General features: G+C 39.4%; 1 protein-coding gene across 1 annotated transcript in view; it reads left to right on the top strand.

The window, feature by feature from the left end:
* The first annotated feature begins 235 nt into the window (after positions 1 to 235).
* Positions 236 to 22,683, top strand: part of LOC122079854 (ADP-ribosylation factor GTPase-activating protein AGD3-like) — a 38,116-nt gene continuing 15,668 nt past the window's right edge. Inside the window, exons 1-5 of the mRNA XM_042646608.1 lie at positions 236 to 1,054; positions 4,073 to 4,149; positions 10,446 to 10,546; positions 11,718 to 11,788; positions 12,026 to 12,088. Of these exons, the coding sequence (XP_042502542.1) occupies positions 1,010 to 1,054; positions 4,073 to 4,149; positions 10,446 to 10,546; positions 11,718 to 11,788; positions 12,026 to 12,088 (357 nt within the window). The 5' untranslated portion in view covers positions 236 to 1,009. The remainder of the gene's footprint in view (positions 1,055 to 4,072; positions 4,150 to 10,445; positions 10,547 to 11,717; positions 11,789 to 12,025; positions 12,089 to 22,683) is intronic.

Here is a 22,683-nt window from a genome sequence, read left to right on the forward strand (position 1 = left end):
AAAAGATGCGAGAATCTCCCTCTCTCTCTCCCTCTCTTTGAAAAACTTTTGTTAGTCGGTGAAGTTCCCTAGGTTACCTTCAAAACTCCCAAGTCCCACGTTCCCACCCGGCCACCCCCTCACCCCACAAGCCCACACCCGAGAGTTGGGAAAATAAAATAAAAAAGAGACAATTGTAGAGAGAGAAAAAAGAATTAAGACAACAAAGAAGACATATATATTTGGAAAGGCAAATTGTAGAGAGAAAAAAATTTGAAGACAACAAAGAAGACATATTTGGAAAGGAAATTGTAGAGAGAGAGAGGGAAGGTTTTATTAGCGTGGTTTTGAATGACGGTCATGAAAAATCGCAGTGTTTCCGATGTTTAAGAACAAAACCTCCTTCAAATCCGCTCAGAATACATAAATCCAAAAAAAAAAAAAAAGCAGAAAGAGAGAAAAAGAGCTTTTTTTTTTTTTTTTTTTTAATTTCCGTCTTTCCTCTTTCTCATCTTTTTTTTCATGGTTTCAATGCATCTGATATGAAGGAAATCTTTCAACCGATCTACTCAGTTTCCAAGATTACATTAATGCTGCCTCTAATTCGCTCATCTGGTCGTGTTTTTCTGTTTCCCTGGTGTTCCATTCCTTCATTGTTTTGGCTGCTGTGCTAGGGTTGTGTTCCGTGGAAAAGTGCCGAGCTGAAGCTCGAAGCTATGCGTTTGGTGTTGCTTGGCCTGAAATCGACGGAATCGAGCTGCCGGAGCTGTTTGACGGTTTTTTTATCCGAATTTTTTGTTTGGAAATGATTTCCATTGCAATTGGAGACCCCGGGGAGCTCTTCCGTGGTTAATGGTGCTGCTGTACCGGGGAGTATGCGTGATCTTTAGTTTTGACAGATTTGTCTCTTCTTCTTTCGGTGATTCATCAATCCTGTCGTGGTTAGACTTTGTTAAATACAAGGTGTTGAACTTCGGTGGGGTATTGATGAGATTTTGTTGCATTGAGGAGAGAAAGTTGCGGTTTCAAAATGCATTTTGCGAAACTCGACGATTCTCCTATGTTTCGGAAGCAGGTATGGATGATTTCTTTGTTGGGAGTTTATTTGTGTTTCTTACGATTTGATGCGTTGACTGTTTGTGGACTTTTCTGTTTACTTCATTGACGCTTCTTACATTGTTTCGTCGTTTTTTTCCCCCTTCTCCTCCGTATGTGAACACATTTGTAACTTTTAAAACGTTCAGAAATATTGGTTACCTGTCTGCTTCAATCCTTGAATCTCTTAATTGTGCGCTTGAGTCGAACTGGACTACTCTCTCTCTCTCTCTCTTTTGGGTTTTACTTTAAACTGTGTAATGTAAAATAGGTTTCCATAAAACCAATTTCATCACTGTTGAATGATTCTTTTAGGAACCGTTAGGCTTGGTGAACTGTCTGATGCTATTACTCAATACTTTCAGAAGCAAAAAGTTTTATGAAATGGCAGAAGGCAATTTGATGCAGTATCCTAACTGTCATTGTTTTTCTGTATGATGAACTGGAGAGTAGAGATAAGACTCTTTAATGAGAGGAAATCCTTCATGACATAATTTACACCTGCAAATTATCGATGCCCGTCAGTCTCCATCCCTTAAGGGCTGCTAAAGGATCTTTAGCAATAAAAAAAAAAATGGTGTAAAGAAGAACAGTCAGTAAATTGAACAATAGTAGAGTAGTTGCAAGAAACAGCATAGAAATGTTTGTATCAAACATGAGAAGGACAAAAGTAGATAAACATTAATACTAAAAGTACCATATGATTAAAGTAAAAACAATTTAAAAAGGGTTTTCCTCTATAGGGTGCTTCTTGTCTTTGGAGTCTTGAAACACCTCCTGGAAGCATGTGGCTTGGTCAATTAAATAAGGCTGTGTCTCTATTGTTTGCAGAACTGCTAAGGAAGCAAAATGATGTAGGCTAATTCAAGGTCCAGGTTGGGTACACATTGAAGGGTTCTTTGTGTTTATATTACAGAATTTTCACAACTTAGGTGTTATCCCATGCTTGTGAGAATGTGAAATGGTATAAAACTTAACATTGTCACCTAATGTATTAAAAGTAAATGATTTTGGTTACTTTTCCCCCCCCCCACACCCCCCCCCCCCAAAAAAAAAAAAAAAAATAAATAAAATAAAGAAGTAAATGATTCTGGTTAGCATTTGTATTTAGAATTTTTGGCAAGTTTGGTGTTACTCTGTGCTTATGTGCGAATCAGAATTGGCTTTTAGATTTTGTGGAGAGAAAATTCCCCCGTTATTAGATTTGGCATGAAAGACAAGTGAAGCTAATGTTTCTCATGGAGATCAAATAGCATGCGAAGCCAAGGAATTTGCCTTGCCCCTCTTTTGTTTCTTGCAAGCACACCATGTGACTGCCAATTTAAGAAACTAAGAATGGGGAGTTGCAATGTTATTGTACGTGAGAAACATAGAGATATAATTTAGTTTATGAACTATACTCTTGCAAGACGCTAATGATAATCATAAAACAAGTTGCAGGAGGCTAAAACAAATCTTTGAAAAAGCAAAACAACCTTGTCAATTCACCTGTATGAGCTCAGGCAATAAGACCTTTGGACGACCTAGGCGTTGCCTAGGTGCTGGGAATTTAACAAGCCTAGCTTTGGCTCATTCTTTTTTATTGCTTATGTACCATGGTGCAAGGTTTCAATGGAATTTCCCGAAACCAAACGAAATATTTTGGTTTGGCAGGTTGTCAAAACCAATTGCAATACTAAAGAATTGCAATGTTCCGAATAAAATTTCAGATCAAACTTTTGTTTGTTTCGTCCATATTTCAGTCGAAACTATTCAAAGCCTTTAGTGTAAATTCCATATTGAGAGCAAAATGGGTTGGCAGTGAAGGTTGAGAAACTCAATTATGTGCTTTCTTGGCCAAATCATTGCTGTACAAGGTTGGAACAAGTACTTTGGCAGTAGAGGAACGTAGTGGAAGCAACAATTTGATGCGTTGTTGGAAGATTTTTGCAAGATTCAAAGTTGGAGGTATATCACTTCTTTTTTTTTTTTTCTTAAACTACGACATGGCCAAGTTTTGTGATATGGTTAGAGGATAACTTGACTCAGCAACAACAACATTCTTGTGGTCTTGATCCTGCCCGGAACTCGTTTGGTACTAGGAGTCGAGGACTCTAAGATGGGCATAGGGGTGATTTGTTGCTTGTATTGTGGACTTTGATATATGTGGCTCTTTGTAACAAACCATGTACAATGCATGATTTATGAAACAGCTTATAATTTGATGTCTATTCATTCCTAATGCATATTTAAGTTGTTTTACTTGAATTATATGTGTGTTAGTACTAAACATAATATGAAGTAGGCCATATTGGAGAATTTATACAACGTACACGCCTACACGGTACACTACCAACCTAGGGTTCAAAGTCAAGCTACCATTTTGGGTGTGATTTTTAAAATCTAAGAGTTCCATTATGTTTGGAGGGCCTAAAATAGGGTGTCCTAGAAGTTCCATGACCTAATTTGGCCCTCGAAACCAACCAATGAAAAATGCAGAAAAAAAAAAATGTATAGTTTTCAACTGAAATTCTGGTTTCCTTCGAAATATTTCGGTTTCTTTTTAAATATTTTGGTTTAGCCTGGTCAGAACCAGGCTCAAAACTGAAACCTGGTACCATGTTCTGTACCAAGTTCATGTGAAAATATGACACCTGTAGGGTGCACAAATTGCCAATGTACTAAAAAAATATGTCTACTTCTTGTTGTCGAAGCTCAATAGGTAGAGCATTTGGATGGCATACCACATTATGTGGGTTCAAGTCTTAAAAACAGTAGTAGTGAAATCTATCTCTACTGGCTACCACAAAACCATAGCTGGAAAAGAAAACCCAAGATAAAGCCAGAAGTAAACTTCACAAATCATTAACAAAATAAATGATTTGCAAATCTGGATTCCAAACACTTTTAACGCATCTAATACGGTTGAAACACTTTACCTCGTTCTTGCTAGTTTATCTTCACTTTGAATTCTGGTGTAATATCATTAACTATTGATTTCTCTTCTTTGTTGAAACAGATTCAATGCTTGGAGGAAAGTGCCGAATCGTTAAGAGAGAGAAGTCTAAAGTTTTATAAAGGATGTCGCAAGTACACGTAAGCTCCTATTTTCACTTCTAATGCGTCTTGCCTTATTGAAAACTTTGGGTTTTTTCCAGGTCCTTGGAGAAATCACATGCCTTATAGCCATCTTTGTATCTTAAGTTTTTTATTGCAATTTTTATTCTAATATTGCTTTTTGTTTCATTTAGTATTGCAAGTTGAAAATTTAGCTGATAATGATGTGAACTTTGAGTATGAACTTTTGGTTCTCGTCTAAGATGTGTAGTGGACAGGTTCGACATGATACCATACTAATCTTTTCTCCTTGGGATTTCCCAAGTTACTTTCTAGAAATGGCATATTGTAACAGATTTTTTTCCCATGAAATATTTCCAGAAAAAAAATAGGGGGGATTTTTTTTTTTGGGTGGGGGGTGGGGAGAGGGGGAGCAAATAACTTGCCATTAACAAAAATGTAGTATCAATGCCCTGGATTCTAGAAATGAAAAGCTATAGTTACCTGCTTTCTCTATCCATGATGCAGGAACATCCTAGTAAATCAGGATAAGATCTTTATAATCAATTATTTATTTCTGTTTTATTTTACTTTTGGTGTGTAGTGGGTGCTGTGTGCACTGGGTTACCCTTTTTTTACTTTTGGTGTGTGGAAATTATTGTTAGAGGAAATGAATTTACTTATTTGAGTTTTTTCTGAGTCGTTTTTAACAAAGTCCTCAAGGCATCCCTCGAGATCCAAGGCACCCAGACCCAAAGTGTAATGTTTTTCTTCTCCTCATGCCATAACTTTCAATTATTTCTCATTTCTAGCTCATTTGTTCTATAATCTCAGATTTACCACGCTTATCTACTTTCTTTCAACCTTTATAACTGCACATTATGCTTATATTTACACTCATAAGCAAGTGCTTAGGAAATATGCCTGAAATGTATCATATTTTATTCACCTTGGCCTCACAAGGGCTTTTCTCTTATGTGCCAAGGTTGCTTGCCACTGCAGTTGCTCATCTTGGTGTCATGCGAACTATGGTTTTTAGTTATCATGAGTTCTCCATTTGCAATAAATTGTGTTACCATATGTAGTAAAAATGAATATTACTTTTAGAGAGTGAATTATGGACTTCAGTGAAAATGGAATATACTGTAGTAAGCCTGACTTTTTACTATAGCTAGTTTATTCTCCCCAATTTAAGTCAATTTTAGTCAATTTGATTCTATAAAACTCTATTTAAGTTTAATATTCTGTTTTTGCTGATTAATTTAGAGTTACATTTGATGGTTTGAACTTTGTTTTTTAAGCATGAGCCGTGAAGGAGTCTTTATAGAGATTTTTTTAACTGACAAAATAAATAGGTTTTATGAATTGATCTCCCCCCCCCCCCCCCCCTCTTTCTGGTTGAAGACTGGTGTCTTCCTTCCTTTGCCCATAGTTGATGCTGTAGTGGACTTTCAACCTTGGTGCCTGCCTGAAGAGTTTCACCATTTGGTACCATGCTATTGTGATATTCTCCTTTTGTTTCTTTTGACATAAATTTTTGTTTCTCTACAGCTGAATATTGCAGAACTAATTTATTGTTTTTGACTCGTCTTTCTGGTGTGCTTTTAAGTTTTATGTTGTCAACTTCGGTTAATTTGGATTTCAATTGGTTCATCTCATGCTTAGGAACAGAAAAGGGGTATTAGACTTTCTTGATTATTGTAGCCTTTGAGAAGTTAATACTATCCCTAAAGGAAGGGAACACTGTTAATACCTGGTAGCTCAGACCCATGACTAGCAGGCATAATTGTTGAGGAAACATGTAGACGACAACCGCTTGAGGCCCAAGGTGACCAGCTGTATGTGCCAAGGCGCCTAGACCTTGAACCTGATGATCTTGTCCTCCACATGTTATAATTTAAGTCCTTTCTCATTTCTGCCCTTATAGTGTTTCTACAGTCACTTCCTTATTTTTGTTAACTTGATGTATTTCCACCATGTGTTGGTATGAGGTTGAAGAATACCATTGGTTGGTGGAATATTTTTATTCTCTGCTTATTTCTTTTATTTTTATTTAACTGATTGATTCTCTACCTCTATATGTTGTGGATTTACTTTGTCACGGTTAATTCCTAGAACTGCAATAACTATAGGGCATAAAACTAATGATTCGAAGCCGACCTGAGAAGAGAAACTACTATTTCGGAGAACCAAGTTGGTTTTATGTTATGTAGATCCATGACAAAAGCTATTTACTTACTCAGGAGGTTCATTGAAAGATTTAGAGTCTACAAGAAGGATCTCCATTAGGTCTTTATTGACCTAAAAAAATCCTATGATAGAGTCCCTAGAGAGCTAATGCGCCATGTACTAGAGAAGAGAAGGGTATGGACATGTATGAAGATGCGGTGATTGGCATGAGAATTATGGGAGGGCAAAGTAGTGGATTCCCAGTTACAATTGGACTACATTGAGGATTTGCTTTAAGCCCTTATTTGTTTGCGCTTATCATGGATGATTTAACCAGGAACATTTAAGATGGTTCCGTGGTGTATGTACATATGTACTTTGTTGATGATATTGTTCTGGTGGACGAGACAAAAGCTAGGATTAACGTGAAGTTGTAGCTATGGAGATCAACATTGGAGTTGAGAGGTTTCAAACTAAGTAGAACGAAGATGGAATATATGATGTGTAACTTTAGTCATACTACGATGGAGGATTAAACTGTGAAGATTGAGGAGAGAGAGGTACCGGAAAGTGATCATAAGTATTTGGGCTCAATCATAAATAAAGAAGGTGATATAGAGCATGATGTTTCGCAGAGGATTGAAGTGGGATGGATGAAGTAGAGAGGCGTGTCGGGGTGTTGTGTGACCGGCATATGCCTTCAAAGTTTGAAGGAAAGTTGAATGAAAGTTTTATAGGACAGTCGTTAGACCGGCTGTGATGTATGGGGCAGGAATGCTAAGCAATTAAGAAGTGTCATATCAATAAGCTATGTGTAGCAGAGATGAAGATGCTGAGATGGATGTGCTGCAAAACTAGCAAGGATAAAGTAAGGAATGACCATATTAGGGCTGACTGGGAGTTGCCCTGATTCATGATAAGCTCCGAGAAAGCCATTTGAGGTGGTATGGCCATATTCAACGGAGGCTTGGGGATGCGACAGTAAGGAAGAGTGATCTAATTCGGATTGAAGGAGTTAAAAGAGTTGGAGGCAAGCACAAAATAACCATAAGAGAAGTAGTAAGGAAAGGCATGCATAGTTTAGGTCTTGTCCCAATATGACCTCAAATAGATCTGATTGGAGGGCTAGAATCCATGTATCTGACCCTATTTACCGATTTTATGCTCTATTTTTCTTTTGTTGCCCTTGATTGGATCCATGTAGCTGACCCTATTTAGTTGGGTTAAGGCTGAGTTGTTGTTGGTTGAATCCTAGTTAAATCAATATTCTGCTGTGAAATTTGGTTGACATGGGTAATGTGATGTCATGACTAAGTATAAGGGTTACTGAACTTTCTTGGCTTTCTTATTTTGACTAAGGATTCAAGACAGTCGTTCTCTACCAATTGTGATCTAGATGAGCCAGTCTGATCGATCCCGACCCTGGCCAATCCACTGAGGGAATACATATATACAAGGCATAATATTGGATTGCCCCCAACGCTGGCCACCTCAAGCTCATCTGCTTCGTGTTGCAATCTTGCTACATCTACTGGTCTGGCATCTGCAAACTTCCCCAAGCCACCATCAAGTCTGCTGAATCCATGATGTGCACCTTCCTCTGGAAAGGAGTGGACTCTGCTAGATTTCTCCACCCTATTCGTTGGTCTTCTGTCTACCTTCCCAAGTTCGAAGGAGGACTGGGATTGCATAGGATCCATGATGTCAACTCCTCGGGTACCCTCAAGCTCATTTGGAAGCTGGTCTCCAAGCATAATAGTATCTGTCTTTCCTGGGTATACTCTACCTTCTTTGCAAGGACTCCTTTTGGTTTGTAACCACTCCCTCTGATGCTTCCTAGCTTTGGTGTAGCATCCTTAACCTTTGTCCCAACACCCTCCGAGCCATTCGCTTATCCATCTCGGACGGCTGCTTCTCTTTGGCTAGACAACTGGCATCCTTCAAGAATCCTTCTTTCTTCTGTTGGAGCCAAAGTTGTCTACTTCTTGGGTTTGGATAGGGTTGCTACATTCTCCTCCATCATTGTCAATGATTTTTGGTGCCCTCCCCTCCCCTCCTTGACATTTGGTCCTCCTTTCCTCTGCTCCCTCTTGGTCACCACTATGAAGGTGACAAGGTTATATGGTCCCCCTTGCCTTCGGGCATCTTCAGATCCTTCTCAGCTTGGGTTTCATTTGCACTCACAATCCTTTTGCCCTCTAGTGCAAGATCATTTGGTTCACATGCCATATCCCCCGTCCTAGTTCATTGCATGGAGAGCCCTCTCCAACTGCTTTCCTACCCAATCCTTCCTCCTTTATCAGCATATCTATGTTCCCTCTCCCGTTGCTTGTGCTGGAGTGGCACAAAAGACCCTGACCAACTATTTTTCAGTTTTCCCTTCTCTTCCACTGCTTGGAAAAGAGTCCTTCATTCATGTTGGCCTGGTCAGAGAAGAATCCTCCCCTCTTTATAGGAGTGGATTTCGATTGATATGACTTATGTTAGATCCTCCATCTGCGACACTACTGGTATGCTCGCCTTTTGCTCCACAATTAATCACATCTGGATGGAACGCAATCTTCGAAGATAGACCTCCAACTCCTGCTCGTTTGATAATATTTGGCATGCCATCTTTTTTTTATGTTAGTTCTAAGCTCCTCATGCTTCCTCATAAACCTGTAAAGTATACTCTTAGGAATAGGGTCATTGTTGATTCCTGAAGTTTATCCTCCTTTCAGCAGTCCCCCCCTTTCTTCCCTTGGGGCATATTGCGAACTTCTTTGCTGTTGTTTTTTCTTTTCTTTTCCCTTTGGTTCCTGTACATTCCCCCCCACCCCTTTCTCTTTCCCTTGGTAATGAATTTATTATTCACCCCCCCCCCAAAAAAAAAAAAAAAGAAAGAAAGTATTTGATTGCCTTTGGCTGATCCTAGTCCAAACCGATATGATATTGATACTTGAAAGATTGCTCTAATTACTTTGAAGGTGCCACCATTTGACTGGAGGATTACCTTTTTTCTTGATGGAGCAGAGCATTATCTTTTCTTGTCTGCTTGGGCCTATAACCTGCAGGCATAAGGTTTTTTGTGATACCTGTCTTGCATGGGGCAGGGGGAAGAGAGGGAGAAGCTCCTTATTCTCTGTGCTGCAAAGATTTATTTGGCTATAAAGGGAGTGTGCGAGTTGTTTATTTCAAGAATAGGCTGGATCTAACCAGCTGCACCATTTTCTTCTGTTTTTATTTTTTTCCAAACTAAAAACTAGGAAAGAAAGGTGCACAATGAGAAAGATAAAATGTCAAGAATTGGATACAAGGCATAATATTGGATTGGCCTGGGCTGATCCCGATACAATTCAGCGAATCTGTTACCATTTCTTAGAATCTTGCGGTTGTTTATTTGGAGGTTGCCACTATTTTGCCTGAAGGATGACATGTCCCTGAATGCCATATCGAGGGGGTGGAAATCTAGCTCAGCAACCTCTAAAGCCTTTCCTCCTTTGTTTTCAACGAGGTATTTGCGTATTTGAGGACACATTCCCAATAAAAATACGGGGAAGGGGAAGTAGAACCAGATAACACAGAGGGAAGGGGATGGTGGACGGATAGAGGCAGATAATACAGAATATACTCTGTAAACTTATAAATACTTACCTGGATCCCATTCAGTATCATCGCTCAGGTCTTCATTCTCCTTTTATTCTTTGTTGTGATGGATTTCTTTTTCTTTAGTGTTGGAATGTCTATTGGATGTGGAAGCTTCATGAAATTGTTTTTGTCATTTGATGAGCTTTTCATGCTTAGCTTATTACTTGGTAATGCAATTTTTTATTTTTTGAATTTCTTTTGACTGTTCACAATATTACAGTTGCCCCTTCTGCTTGTCGTGCATCTTAGTACTGAAGATTCAATCTTAGCTGTTATCTTTATTCTCTGCCTTATAATTAGCTGAATAAGGACAAGAGCAAATAAGATGTACCTTTCAACTGTTAATTGAATGTTAGTAGCATCTAGCATGTTGATTTGTGCAAGTAGGAGTATGGATGGCTTTTGGGAACTAGAAATATTTCTAGATTATCTCACTTAATATGATTAGTAACCCTAGTGAATGAAGTGAAGTCATTTGCTTATGTTGGACCCTGTTGTTTTGAAGGAGGATGTCACATGAATGTTTCCTTATTTTGCAGAGAAGGGCTTGGGGAAGCATACGATGGAGACATAGCTTTTGCAAGTGCCCTTGAAACATTTGGAGGAGGGCATAATGATCCTATTAGTGTTGCTTTTGGAGGTACCTTTTGTGCTGATAATCTTTGTTTTGTAATATTTTACCTCGTGATAAAGGCAACCTTGTGGGTGGGTGGGTTTTTTTTTTTTTTGGGGGGGGGGGTGGGGGGGCTTGCGCAGTTTTGCTATATTTCTACGGCTGCTTTCTATCAGTAGCATCAAATACATATGGATACTTGTGGAAGTTTCGTATTCCCTTTTAAGCCATTTTGGTCATGGATGTTGGATTTGGTGTTTCATTGATGCGTGGACCAGAGTGAATTAATACGGTTTTTATGACTTGTGATTCAACGTCTACCTGAACTTGATTCCCTAGTTTACCACCTTTCAGGCATTTCATCTTCATCCTCTGGTGGGCTTTTTAGATTCATGATCAAATTTCATATATAATATAGGCTGTTTCCTTTTGTCTTTATCCATTGGTCATTCATAGTTTCCTTTTATTCTTGATGCAAAGGGCTAATGTCTATTATAAAGGCTTCCATCTAGATGTAGTATCAAATAAGAGAACCATGATAAAATTTGGCAATTGATACTGCAACTGTTATGGCTCTGGACTTTGGATAGGTTTGATGTACTGCATCCCATTGCACAATGATCGTCCTCAAATAAACACAAATTTTAAGGAAGAACAGTCAAAGCTTTATAGTCCCACTAGTGTCCCAATATTGACATGATGACATCCCACTCATCTTCATTTTAGATATTCCTCTTCCTTTTTTTTTTTTTTTTAATTTTTTTAAAATTTTTTTATTATTATTATTATTATTTTTTAGATTTTGAAATGTGGTTGTAAATACAATTGGTGATATGGTCTACTTGTAAAAAGTCACTACTTAGTACAATGGACAAACAAACTAGGAAGGATAGAGTGGAAAGAAGCCCAGTTAATTGAATGGAGTAGTTTCTTACATGGCGCTAGAATTGCATGCTTTCAAATATTTACTAATTATTGTATCTTTAAATTTATCCTGCATAAGATGTTTCTTTGATTGGAAAGATGTGCTAATTATTGTTTCTTTAAGTTTATCCCGCATAAGATGTTTCTTTGGTTGGAAAGTTGTGCTATTTGGAAGTTGATTGCTAACCCAAAGATGATTGGTATATTGCTTAATCTGCTTGTGGTATTGATACTTCTTTATGCATTCTATTTTGGGGTGTTTGGTTATTTCTAGGCCCAGTTATGACTAAATTTACAATTGCATTGAGGGAGATTGGGACATACAAGGAAGTTCTTCGATCACAGGTAAAGATATCCTCCTATTATTGCCATGAAAGCTAAAGTTCAATATTTTACAAGAAATACATCATGCTTCAGCAGTGTTATCATATTTTACTATGTGGTTAGATGTTTTTTTGCTGATGTTGTTATTCGCATATTGCATCAGATATGGGGTTATTTTCGTTGAATTCTGAAAATTTACAAGTTATGTGATGACTTCCAGTTGCTCTCTTTGCTTACACTTTCCATTTGTTGTGCTAGGTGGAACACATGCTAAATGACAGGTTGCTGCAATTTGTCAATATTGATTTGCATGATGTCAAGGTACCACATATTGCTTTTAGACAAAGTATTTATGTTGCAAGAGAAAAGGGTTTGGCCAATATCCCTGTCAGCTGTCAGCTATGCTTCATATTGTGAACACTAATCGTGCTTCATCTTGATTCTAGTTTCCTTTTCTTCTTCTTCTTCCTTTTTATTTATTTATTTATTTATTTTTTTTTAATTTTTAAAGCTTTTCTTGTTAGAAATGCTGCCGTATAGAATAGTTCAAGCTTGCACAATATACCAATTACAAAGAGAAGGGGTGGACTGTGGAGTCTTCTCATGTGAAACAACTTGGACTGTTTGCAGGAGCATGGATTGGAAGATTCTCTGATTGTAGAGTTTAGTGTCAGCACAGCTTGGGTGTGTTTTTGGTTTGAGTCTTGTTTGATGTGCTTTACATATCAGAGATGGCTTTCCCTTCAGAAATGGTGTGGATGAAGGGAATCCCCTAAAAAATTCAGTTCTTTCCTTGGTATCAGTAACAAAAATTACTCTTCTGAAATGCATTGACAATTCTGAGTGTGTGCTTCATGTGCCTGGAAGATGTTGAAATTTGTATACATCTTTTGATTCGAGGCCTGTTTGCTAATGAGGTTTGGACTGAATTATTAAGGGTGGTTAGTGTTTCTCATTTCATGCCAAAAGAGAGTTGCATGTGGTCATGTAATGCTGGAATCGTTTGGGAATCAATCCTTATGGCAAAAAGACCTAGTGCTACCACTTTATGGAGTCTTTGTTTGAGAAAAACCAGTGGGGGCTCTTGGAGCCAAATTGCAGGTGATGTGATCCTTTTGGGTCTTTACTATCGAAGAGTTTGTACATAAGTGTAAACATATGCGCCTTGCAGTATCTACATTTATATAGTATATATGTATTCTGTAGACAGGTGTACAACTTTATAGTGGACCTTCTATTGTATAGTTTGACCGTCCTTCCGTTTCTTCTTGGGCTCTCTGAACAGTGCAGGTCCATCACCTTGTCAGTTGTTCATAGGTCGGATTTTACAAGCAGTGTTTAGTCCTCCCTGGTGTGGGGGTGGGGGTTACGGTGTTAACTACTCTGCATGGCCACTGTATGTTTTACGTGCCTTCTTTAGTTTATGAGTTCTTTGTTGTCACATAGCCCCAAGGGCAGTTTGGGCATTCGAAAGGTTTTTTTAGTAGTCTGGGTTTTTTGGTTGACCTTATTTTGCAGGTTCATAGTGTTAGGTAGCCGTGAGAGCTGTTTGGATATTCTCAAGTTTTGTCCTTTGATAATTGGTCTTGGCATTGTGGTCTTCTACTGATTTAGTTGGGCTGGGAAATAGCTATACAAATGTTTCTTTATTGCATAATGGCTTGAGTTATTTAGATTAGGTCATTGTGGATTTATGTAGGGTTAGGATGGTCTATACACAAGGGATCTTGTAGATCATATTCATTACTTTTTTAATGATATTGACATAGAATCTCCCTAGATGCAGCTGTAGAAATTCCTTTTTTTCCCCTGTAATGGAGTCTGTTTTATTTGTTCTTGGTGTTCAATGATTCAGTCTTTTCAGGTGGTCCTTGATAGGACTTATATTGTGGTATATCTGGACTGGCACAATGTAAGCCCAACATTGCATAGAAGCCCATCATGGCTAACCACTTGGTCCAGTCAAGGGGCATTTTTTCTGTGGGCTGAGCCTGGGATTTAATTTATAAGGCCTTGACCTTTGCAGATGGTAATCATGTGATGTTCGTCATGAAGGAGGTGGAAAAGAATGTTTATGTGTTAAGAGGATAAAGATGGTCAATTATGTAATGTCTGTGGTGATAGGTGAAGTGGGTGAGCGTCATCCAATGCTGATTTGTTGATCAGTGTTGTATATCAATCAACTTGTAAGTTTCATGATACTGATGGAATGTAGCTTTGGATGAAGAAAAGCAGCATGGATCCTGGTTGGCCATGGTTGTTTTATGAGAGATACCAAATGGCAAATGGGTGATGTTTATCATGGAATGGGGGAAGTTTGATGCAGATAGAAAATGGTAATTGATTATGTTTGTTAGCAAATTAGTGAAGAAAGAATGTGCATGTGATGCAAGATAGTTGATGTGGAAATGCAACCCTAAAATGATGCAGAAGATAATGGAAAAACAAGAACAAACAATGCACACAGGTTTACGAGGTTCGGCAAGATTGCCTACGTCCTTGGTGAGATGAGATTCTGCTTCACTAACAATAGAGAATAGGGTTACAGCGCTCGTCCTCACACCTCTCAGTATTGCTTGCATTACATAGAAAGTAAACCTCGCTAGAAATATATAGCGAAAAAACCCCAATCCAGAATGTTAGGTTTTTGATTAACTAAGGAAGAATGAGAGAAATAGAGAGAAGAATGGGTTGGAGAGGAAGAAGATGAAGAAGAAGAAGAATGGTAGAATATATATGTTGTGAGTAAAGTCTAACACCGATATGTTACTTCACTAATATATTTACATGATATTACACATACCTCCCTAAGGAGGGAAATTACACATATCTCCTTAAGGGGGGAAAGGAAAATAAAACATACGACAAATTACTAAACTGCCCTTAGGGAAACATAACTAATATCTCTAACATTCCCCCTTATGCTGAAGAATAAATATCATGCATTCTCAGCTTATACAGCAGAGAACTGAACTAATGATGAAGAAGACCCTTTGTGAAGATATCAGCCAGCTGATCTCCAGTCCTTACAAAAGGTGTGCATATGTAACCAGTGTCAATCTTATCTTTAATGAAGTGTTTGTCCACCTCTATGTGTTTTGTTCTGTTATTCTGCACAGGATTGCGGGCTATACTTATGGCAGTATTTTTGTCACAATAAAGCCTCATAGGTGCCTCAGTATCAAATCCCAACTCTTGGACCAGCCTTCTCAACTAGAGAAGTTCACACACTCCATGAGCCATGGCTCTAAATTCTGCCTCTGCACTAGACCGAGCCACCACAGCTTGTTTCTTGCTCTGCCATGTAACTAGATTTCCACTTACAAATGTGTAATAACCTGATGTAGATCTCTTATCTGAGACAAAGCCAGCCCAATCTACATCAATGAAGCCTTCTATCCTCATGTGGTTATGCTTGGCAAAAAGTAGTCATTTTCCTAGAGAGGACTTCAAGTACCGGAGAATGCGGTAAACCGCATCCAAGTGCCCACTCGTGGGAGCATGCATAAACTAACTCACCATTCCCATTGCATAAGTAATGTCTGGACGAGACAAGGACAAATAAATGAGCTTCCCAACTAGCCTTTGATATTTCTTTGCATCAACAAGAGAAGGGCCAGCATCTTCTCCCAGCTTATGATTCTGCTCAATAGGAGAACTTGCAGGCTTGCAGCCTAACATTCCTGTTTCATTTAATAGGTCTAAAATAAACTTCATTTGGCATATATTTATGGCCTTTTTAGATCTAGACACTTTAATCCCCAGGAAATATTTTAAGAGTCCGAGGTCCTTAATCTCAAACTGTTGGGCTAAGTAGTTCTTCAGATTGGCTATCTCAGTCCTGTCATCACCAGTTACCACAATGTCATCCACATAGACAATCAAGGCTATAATGGTGCCATTACCACGCTCGGTAAACAAAGTGTGGTCAACCTGACTTTGGGAATAACCATTCTTTAGGATAGCCTATCGGAACCTTTCAAACCAGGCCTTTGGAGACTTTTTAAGGCCATAGAGAGGGCCTTCTTGAGCAAACACACTTTTCTTGCAGCAGAAGGGAACTTAAAGTTAGGAGTTTGCATATACACCTTTTCTAAGTCGCTATGCATAGTTTTTAAGGCGGTAAGGCGACGGAGGCGTATGAGGGTCTTTCAGAGCGCCTTAGAGATAAGGCGGGCATAAAGCGTCGCCTTATCGACTAAAGCGTTCCTGTGTAATTTTTTTATAAAACCAATCTATTTGGCTCAAATCATAGTTGAATCCTATTACTCATATGTTAAATAAATATTAAAGGTTCATATTCATACCAATGCAAGATATTCATCAAGAAAACAAATCAATAAAGTGAATAAACTAAGTTCATCTTCATCAATCATCAATCGTTATAACATATTAACATATAATATAAATACATAATTATGAAACAAAATTATAAATATAAAGAAAATAAGACAAAAAATATAAGTATTTATTATACTTACCTCTATGATGCCAAAATGAGTGCCTAAGCCCTAAGGTCATCCACTACATTTCTACTCCTGTCAAAGAAGAATGAAGCTCACCGCTACCGGAGCAAGCTCACCGTTGTCGGAGCAAAATGGTCGCTTGGATCAGTGGTTCTTCCCTGTTCTTTGATTCCTTCTCAAAGCCCTTTCTTAAAACCCTTGACAAAATCCAAACCCTGTTTATGAATCGTGTTTTTGTTTTGTTTGTTTTGGTTATTTTTGGTGGAGTAAAGTTGATCCCATACATCTCAAGCGTTAACAAAACCATACACCTACCAATAAAAAATCTATATTTGAAATCTTCATCAAGTAATTTTAAAATGTGTTAAAAAAAAAAAAAAAAAAAAAAAAAAAAAAAACCCATAAGGCGCCACTTCACATAAGGCGGAGCACTGCCTTTCCATCTATAGACTGCATCAGCGCCGGTAAGGCCACGCCTTAGCAGCGCCTTAAAAACTATGTCGCTATGTAGAAAGGTGTTTTTCACATCCAATTAATACAATGACCAATCCTTATTTGCTGCCAGAGACAAAAGGACCCTTATAGTGTTATGCTTAGCCACAGGAGAAAATGTCTCCTGATAGTCAATCCCATACACTTAACTGTATCCTTTCGCCACTAGCTTGCTTTGTACCTCTCAATAGTACCATCTGATCGGTACTTGATTGTGTAGACCCACCTGCATCCAACTGGAGTTTTCCCTCTTGGAAGGTCAACCAATTTCCAGGTACAATTTTTTTCAAGGGACTTCATTTCCTCAGTCATGGCTTGCTTCCACTTAGGGTCAGACATAACTTCAAAAACATTCTTGGGAATAGAAGCAGATGAAAGAGCAATGGTAAATGCAACCCCTGTGGGAGAGAGAGAGTCATAAGAAACAAACTAGGCTATAGGATTAGTACAAGCTCTCTTTCCCTTCCTAATAGCAATAGGGAGATCTAACTCTGATGGCGAAGGAAGGATACTACCTAATTGAAGGGGGTGGATCTTAGGAGTTGGATTCAAAGAGGACTCTTGGCAGGTCTTCTTGTTCCTCCTTGTGTACACAATGGTCTCCTTTTCATTTCCTGAACCTGAACCACCTCTTGAATGATCACCAACATCAATAATATCCACCTCTTTGTGTTTCCCAATGTCAAGCATAAAAGGAGAGGGGCAATGGGGAAAGAAAAAGGATCTCATCAGTAGCCTTTTCACCTCCATTATGCTCCCCCTGAAAAGGATGCTGAGAATAGGCAAAAAAGTTGCAAACTCAAGGAAGGTGACATCTTTAGTGAGAAGCCTTCGTCTGGAAGAAAGATGATAGCACTTGTATCTCTTGGTAGTAGAGGAGTAGCCAAGAAAGATACATTTAAGGGCCTTGGGGTCTAGTTTAGTCTGTGAAGACCTATTAATATGGACATAACAGATACACCTAAACACTTTGGGGGGAAGGGAGAAAGAAGAAGACTAAGGAGACAAGATGTCCAAGGGAGTTTTGGAGCTAAGGAGTTGTGTTGGCATACGGTTGATCAAATAAGCAACAGTAAGGAGAGCATCGAACCAACAAGTTCTATGAACATGCATGCCTAAGAGAAGACTCCTGTTGACCTCCAACAAATGGCAGTTTTTCCTCTCAGCTACCCCATTTTGTTGGGGTATGTCAACACAAGCTAGCTGATGGATAATGCTATGGTTAATAAAAAAGTCTTAAAGACCACCATACATATACTCCCCCCTTTGTCAGAATGAACAATTTTAATTTTGGTGTCAAACTGTGTACATACCATATGATAAAAATTTTTAAAGGCATCATACACTTCACTCTTGTGCTTCATCACAACAGTCTAAGTAGCATGAGAAAAATCATCAACAAAAGTGACAAGGTAACGAAAACCAAGTAAAGAGGTAGTAGTAGAGGGCCCCCAACATCAGAGTGCACAATGTGAAAAAGAACAGTAGATCTATTACCATGATAAGGATAAGAAGAACAACAATATTTAGCAAAAATACATGGTTCACAATGAAAGACATGAGAATGGGGAAAATAAGTAAATAAATGAAGTAATTGTTTTCTTCTAACAACAAAAGATGGATGTCCCAAACGTTGGTGCCACAACATCACAGAATCCACATAACTGCTATCAGCACGTCCACACACATAACACTGAGTTGTAGCCAAAAGAGTTGATTCAGGTTCAAGTAGTAAAGTCCTTTCTCTTCACGCCCACTGTCAATAATCCTCTTCGTCACCAAATCCTAAAAGAGAAAATGAGAAGGAAAAAAAATGACAAAACAGTTGAAGGATTTTGTCAGATGACTCATAGATAAGAGATTACAGGTAAGGTCAGGGACGTGAAGAACAGAATCAAGTGAAATGGACGAAGTAATAGGAATGCTACCTTTACCAGAAATGGAGGAAAGGGAGCCATTGGCAACCCTGACCTTATCTCTACCGGAATAAATAAAGTATGTATCATAATAATGGGACGTACCAGTTATATGATCCGTAGCACCAGAATCAATAACCCAAGATGGTGCTATGGAGGGGGCAGATGAGGAAACCTGCAATGCGGAAGCTGAGGAATCTGGCACTGTAAAGGAAGAAGATGATGAGCCTCCTAGTTGAGACATGTCCCTGTGGAATGCTGTAATATCCTCCCTAAGTCCCTAGTAAGGGAACTGTGCTCTGCCTGTGGGCTACGAGTAGACCCTGAAGAAGCATGCTCGGCCTCAACACTATGGGCTCTAGCTCCCCCACTACGTCCACCACGAGCACCACTAGTACCACCACGCATTCCAGGAGGTCGACCATGAAGAACCCAACATTTATCTTTGGTTGCCCAGACTTCCCACAATGATCACGTCTATCATCCCCACGAGGTAGGCCTTGGCCTCTACCGTCACCACTACACCAATCTTTCTGAGAGCTAGTAGTAAGAGTTGACCGCTCAAGAGGAGGAGCATGTGCCATGGCCACCCGCCTGGTCTCCTCACTCTGCATATAGCTACACACTTCATCAAGGGATGGAAGTAGAGACCGGCCCAATATCTGTATCTGGATCGGCTCATACTCGGGATTCAACCCACTAAGCAAAATAAGAACCCGCTCTTTCTCAAGTGTCCTGTAAACCTTAGCTTCATCCTTAAGATTGAATAGTTGGAGGTCTCTATAGTGATCATACTCCTCCCAAAGACTAATGACAGTATTGTAGTACTCAGAAATGGTTTTATCTCCTTGCTTCATGCCAATAACCTTCTTAAGTAATTGATAAACCTTGGCTGAATCACCCACACGATCAAAGGTTTTAGTAACATTGTCCCAAATATCTTTGATAGTTTCTTTCCGCATAAACCTTCTTCCAATTTCAGGTTTCATGGAAAAAATCAGTCATGTCATAACAATGGAGTTTTCAGTCTCCCACTTTGGATATGTGGGGTCATCTGGTTGAGGAGCCTTAACGGTACCTGTAACATACCCTAGCTTTTTCCTACTCTGCAAGGAAAGCTTCATAGAATGAGCCCAATCCAAATAGTTGGTGTTGTCCAATTTCATAATAGAGATCTGAGTATGGAGGTTGTCAAAAAACATAGTAGGGGGGCACTACTCGATGCACTAGCTGCAACATCACCAAAGAGGGCTTCAAGTCCAGTATCTTCAGACATCTTGTGGATAAGGAGTTACAAACACAATGGGGAGTACACACACTACCTAAAAATCCATACTCAGAGATAAATCCCACAAAGGGAAGAAACACTATGCCAAAGGAAAAAACTGATCTAGGCATACTTTAAAAGAAGCAAGATAGGTCATGGCACTCCACATGACCCAACAAATACAGATCACAGTCCAACACAGCCAAAATCCATCATAAAGCACATTTGAAAGCCAACAAGGAGAAAAAACAGGGGAGGGCGGTACCTGAAAAATAGTAGAAGAAGAGGTTGTGAGCTCACACCTCTTTCCCTTTAGAACCAAGGGCTTAGGGGCCTAGTAGAGAGGCCTTGGGCGATTCAAATGGGCTATGCACCACCCACAATGGTGGCCAGATGAGGGCGAAAGGAGATTCTCCAAAAAAGGAGTGCGGTAACCAGAAATTTGTTCTGACAGCTCCTAAACAGCTTCAGCCCTTCTAAAAAACTTCTCAAAAGTTTGCTTGGACCTTCTTTCAACCTCAACCCATAATTACTTCAAGTCTTTTCACATAGTGGTCTCTTCCTTGGAACACCTTTGTAACCTAGGGTTCCAAAGAGAGAAAATAGGAGGAGGAAACTTGAAATCCGACTCTCAAACCAAGATGTTGTGCTTTGATACCAAGTTAGAATGTAAGGTTTGTGATTTACTAAGGACGAAGAAGAGAAATAGAGAGAAAAGAATGGGTTGGAGAGGAAGAAGATGAAGAAGAAGAATGGTAGAATATTTGTGTTGTGAATAAAGTCTCACTAACACCAATATATTACTTCACTAATATATTTACATGATATTACACATACCTCCCTAAGGAGGGAAAGGAAAATAAAACATATAACGACAAATTACTAAACTGCTCTTAGGGAAACATTACTAATATCTCTAACACCTACACCCCCACTATGCAGGGGGGCCCCATGTGCACCTTCATCTGGAAAGGGGTAGACTCAACACCATTCCTTCACCTTCTGGCTGGTCTTCCATTTGCCGCCCTAAGCATGAATGAGACCTTGGTTTGAGAAGAATAGAACATGTTAACTCTGTCGGAACCCTTAAGCTTATCTGGAAGTTGCTTCTGAGCACAATAACATTTGGGTCTTCTGAGTCTACTCTTACCTTCTTTGTATGATTCCCTCTGGAACACCCCCGCCCTGACTTTTTTGGGTTTGGCGCAACATCCTCAATCTCTGCCCAGTTTCCCTAAAAGTCATTCACTCCTCCATCTCGAATGGCCTTTCCAACTCCCTTTGGCTTGACAATTGGCACCCCTCCTGGGTCCTTTCAGTCGTGGGAGGTAGATCTTTCTACTCTTCTAATTTAGCCAAAGATTCCCTATTGCCTCCATCATCTGCAATGAGTCTTGGACTCCCCCATCCCCTCCCCCTTCTTTTGATCATATGGTCCTCTCTCCCCACCCCCTTTATCTCTTGTCCCCAAGGGTAGAGGAGACAACCATTTGGTCCCCCTCGCGTTCTAGCATCTTCAACTCCTCAGCTTGGAATTTCATTCGCTCCCGTAACCCCCCTATCCTCTGGCACAAAATTGTTTGATTCAAAGGTTGTATCCCTTGCCACATCTTCATTGCCTGGAGAGATCTCTCTAATTGCCTCATCACCCAAGCATTTCTTCGTTACCATCACAATCCAGTGCCTCCCATTGCTACTTGTGCTAGTATAGTATTAAAGATTTGAACCATCTCTTTTCAGTTGCCCTTTTTGTTCCACTGTTTGGAAAAGAGTCCTCAGTTCCTGCTGGCTTAGCAAGAGATGCCCATTGCTACCCCTTTGTGGGGAATGGATTTGGATCGATATGACTTTTGCTGGATCTACAATTTGTGACATTGCAAGGAAGCTAGCTCTCTATGCCACTATCAATCATTTATGGATGGAGCAAAAACCCATAGATGGACTTCCAACTCTCATTCTTTCGACAAGATTTGGAATGCCATCTACTTTGATGTTCGCTTAAAGTTCCATATGTTCCTTCTCCGCCCTATCAGAGATAACCAAGTACCTAGCTCATTGTTGTGTCCTGGGGTCTTCCCTCTCCTCTCTCCTCCCCCCTAGGGGTCTGTTGCCCTTCTTATCGGCTGTATTTTTTCCTTTTTTGCCTTCTAGCTTGGGCATCCCTTTTCTTTTCTTTCCTCTTGGTAATGAATTTATTATTCACCAAAAAAAAAAAAGTGGTGTTGAAACAACACAAGATAAGAATTGAACATGGATTTTTGTTGCTGGTTTTAGAAGTGAGGAGAGTTGGAGGTAGAGTAGAATTGCCTACATGGTGGCTTCTTCTTACCATTTGCCACCACCCATCCCAATAAGAAAAGGACAAGGGAAAAAAGCAAGAAAAGAAAAGAGAAAGAGGAAGAAGAAGAATTAACTGGTTGTCAATTGCTGCTGCAAGTGACTGAGCTGAGAGCTCCCTCTTCTGAAGACTCAAACCAACAGCAGCCCCTGTTTTGAGTTCTCTCCCAATGGACAGACATCCAATCTGACCCTAGCTTTATAATGCATGGGTCTTCCCTAGTTCCTGAAAACCTTCTTGGGCCTAGCATATTTCTCTACTCAAGTCTTAAGTTCAGCAGCTTTCACTGTTGACTAGCACCTGCACTGATAAGACAAAGAAATGGGGAGTTTGTGCCATGAATGAATCAGTAGCAATTGATTAGTGGAATGAGTGATCAAGAGATGGATAGTTTTTCTTCTTCTTCCTTTTTTTTTTTTTTTTTTTTTTTTTTTTTT

This window comes from Macadamia integrifolia, chromosome 5 (genome assembly GCF_013358625.1).
Source record: "Macadamia integrifolia cultivar HAES 741 chromosome 5, SCU_Mint_v3, whole genome shotgun sequence".
NCBI classification, from domain to species: domain Eukaryota; kingdom Viridiplantae; phylum Streptophyta; class Magnoliopsida; order Proteales; family Proteaceae; genus Macadamia; species Macadamia integrifolia.